The sequence below is a fragment of the Condylura cristata genome, unplaced genomic scaffold (genome assembly GCF_000260355.1).
Source record: "Condylura cristata isolate star-nosed mole 26May11 unplaced genomic scaffold, ConCri1.0 scaffold00033, whole genome shotgun sequence".
In the NCBI taxonomy this organism is placed as follows: domain Eukaryota; kingdom Metazoa; phylum Chordata; class Mammalia; order Eulipotyphla; family Talpidae; genus Condylura; species Condylura cristata.
In genome coordinates this window covers 13,448,365-13,451,498 of record NW_004567134.1, presented here as the reverse complement: position 1 = coordinate 13,451,498, position 3,134 = coordinate 13,448,365, and the positions used below count along the sequence as shown (strand labels likewise).

Sequence of the window (3,134 nt, the reverse complement as noted above, 5' to 3'; positions counted from 1 at the left end):
GTCAAGGGCGTGATGACCACGGGCAGCGACACCGGCTTCAGTGTCATCCAGGCACATGACGTGCAGAACCCGCTCCACTTTGGCGAGATGAAGGTGAGCCTGCGGGCCGGGACAGCTCAGCGGAGGGGCGCCCCGGGGGCGGTCTCTAGCCCCCTCTTGCCCGGCCCTCAGGCCTAATGCTGGCTCCGCCCTGGCACCTGGTGCAGGTGAGAGCTGGAGCGTGCGGCCCCAGCCCTGACGCCGAGAAGGCCGTGGCCAGCCAGGCGAGGGAGGGGCTGGCATCGGACTCTTGGCAGGGGTGGGCCCGGCTGGTGTGGACGGGGTTTCGAGAAGGGGAATAGTCAGTCTGGAAAATTCCTAGGCCTGGAGATAGGGGTCCCCACCCTGGCGGGGCTCCGGGGTGGGCTGGAGTCCGCGGCGAGAGGGAAGTGCTCAGACTGCGCCTCCGGCCCAGCCGCCTTCCCTCGTCCCCGGTGAGGTCCGGTCAGGAATAGCCTGCACCAGGTCCGGGCTGGACCCTGGGAGCCCGGGCCGAGACCGGTTCCGGGAGCAGGGCCGCCACCCACCTGCCCCTCCCGGCGCCCGACCTCACCTTGCCCCTCACTGCCCTGCTCAGGGCAGCGCTCTGTGCGGCGTCTGGTCCCGACCGCGTGTTTGAGGGACGCCGCTGGACACGCCACTCTGGCGAAGGCCTTGATGGCCACGCAGGCACCCGCCTCTCCCACAGAGGGGGCGTAGCGAGCTCCTTTAGCTACCCGTGGTTGCCACCTACTTGGGGTGACCGGCTGCCCTGCTCTCCCCCACCCCCGAGCTCCTTGTGTCAGTCAGCACCGGCTGCCCCCGTCCCCTCTCCCTGCGGGCTGACCACTCTCCCGAGAGCCCTGGGTGACGGCAGCGCCTGCGCCCGCAGCTTCCTGTCAGGCCCCGGGGCTGTAGCGGCACCTTGGGGCCCGGAGGTGCCAGCTTAGCTGAGCTTGGCTGGGTGAGTGGCTTTGCCTGTGTGGTCCTTGGTGTGGCGGGAGCTGCCCCTGGTCGTCGTCCAGCTTGCTGTCCGCTCTCCCCCATTCAGGCTTCCATCACCTGCTCTCGCTGTAGTTTCCCAGCAGCCTCTTCACTCGCTACCTGGCTGTGACTCCCCCGCCGGCCAGGTGGCCGGAACCTGCAGCTCCCCACCCAGCTGCAGCGAAAACGCTCCTGGCTGCGGCCACAAGGGCACAGGTGACCTGCCCTTCTGCCCTCGGGGCTCCAGCTCTTTTTTTTTTTTTTAAGTTGGTTTATTAGAACTAGACAGGAGAGGAAAAGGCACAAGCGGGCAGGAAGAGCCGCCCCGAGAGGGACAGGTTTGCAGAGAGGCCTGCGTGGCTGCAGGCGGGCGGCCTAGGAGAGCGGCCTCCGCTCAGGGGTCAGTGCGGAGAAGCCCCGGCAGGTGCAGGTCACGGGCTGGCCGGAGGCAGCCGCCCTGGAGAGGGAGAGGGGCTGGAAGGCAGCACCTGCACGGGCACAGGCGGGCAGGGAGCGGCTGCCGGCTCCAGCTCTTTGTTCCCGCCACTGAGGGTGCTGCAGCCCCCTGCAGGCCTGCACAGTCGCCTCTCCTTCCTGCCGCCGGACGCGACGCTCCGGCCCGAGGGCCTGCCAGCTCAGAGACGCCTTCCCCGGCAGCCCGTCCCTGACCGTCACCCAGTCCCAGCACCTCCATCGTGTGCCCAGCTCCGTCTCCCCGCTGGCGTGTCCGCGCGTCCAGCACCAAGCGGCGCCTCTGCCGTCGGAGCGGCAGGCTGGTCCTCCCCGTGGAGGCCGGTGACCCCAGCGGCGCCCTCCCCTGCAGGTGTACGTGATCGAGCCCAGCAGCATGGAGTTCGCCCCCTGCCAGGTGGAGGCTCGAGTGGGCCAGACCCTGGAGCTGCCCCTGAGGATCAGCGGCCTGATGCCCGGAGCGGCCAGCGAGGCGGCCACCCTGAGCGACTGCTCCCACTTTGACTTGGCGGTTGAGGTGGAGAACCAGGGCGTGTTCCAGCCCCTCCCAGGTAAACCGGCCCTGGGGTTGGGGGGTTTTGGGGGGGCAGCACTCGACGCCCGAGAGCTCAGCACCGGCCACTGCAGATCACCAGACAGCCGGCCGGGGCTGAGGGGTCGAGCCGAGGGATGGCACACGTGCCCTGTCCACCTCAAGAGCCTGGATCTTGACCACTATGTGACTCTTGCAAATCATTCAGTGCTTTGCGCCTCAGTCTCCCCATTTCTATGTTGGCGTGTCCTGAACAGCATCACCTGTCCTCAGTGCAGTCGGCGGTCAGAATACGTCGCCCACGGGGGCTTGGGCAGTGACAGGAGTGTCACCTGGATGTGACTGGCTCAGTCTTCCCGGGCCGCTGCAGCCTCGTGCGTTGGGATTTTTCTTTCCAGGCTCTCCTGCAGGGTTTTGGCGGCGACAGCAGTGGGGACAAGGGCAGTAGCCATTTATTAGTGTCCACTCTGCCAGGCGTGGCATGAGCACGCCACTGTGGGAGGGGAGGCTGCTCGGGCACACACATACGGGGCACAGGGCAGCGTGGGCCACCGGTCCGGTGTGTCTGAGCCGGGAGCTGCGGACCCTCCAGAAGTGGGAGCAAGGAGCTCCCGCTCTGGTGCGCGGACAGCGGACTGATGAGCTGGACAGAGGGTGCGGTGTGGTGGGTGGGGCACGTCCCTGGGCTGTGGGCACACAGCAGAACGAACATCTCAAACCGCACGTCCTGGGGGGCTTGGACCCCAGTGTCCAGGCCGCAGGCCGTCACGGTGCTGGTTGAGTGGAGGAGCGGCCGCCCGAGCCTGGCCGGCGGAGGAGCCAGGCTGCTGAGAGCCGGTGTCGCCAGGTGGTGACGGGCAGGTGGCTCCTCGCAGAGCGGGCGAAGTGCGCGCAGGCGGGAGGCGGCGTCTCTGAAACGGGGCACCGCCTGTGTCTTCCCTGCGCGGAGGCCCCTCTGGCCTCTGGTCGGGGAAACTGAAGCAAGGGAGCCGCTTGAGATGAAGGGAGGCGTCAGTTCGAGGGAGAAAGAGGCTGTTGCCGGGGGCAGAGGAGCCCGCTCCCCGGGGGCCCGCGCTCTGTCCCGGAGACAAGGCATCAGGCCAGTGGCGGGAGGCCCTGGGGCCGGGCA

At 68.2% G+C, this 3,134-nt stretch overlaps 1 protein-coding gene across 1 annotated transcript in view; it reads left to right on the top strand.

The window, feature by feature from the left end:
• Positions 1-3,134, top strand: part of NUP210 (nucleoporin 210kDa) — a 64,490-nt gene that overhangs the window by 21,744 nt on the left and 39,612 nt on the right. Inside the window, exons 14-15 of the mRNA XM_012732080.1 lie at positions 7-93; positions 1,826-2,024. Of these exons, the coding sequence (XP_012587534.1) occupies positions 7-93; positions 1,826-2,024 (286 nt within the window). The remainder of the gene's footprint in view (positions 1-6; positions 94-1,825; positions 2,025-3,134) is intronic.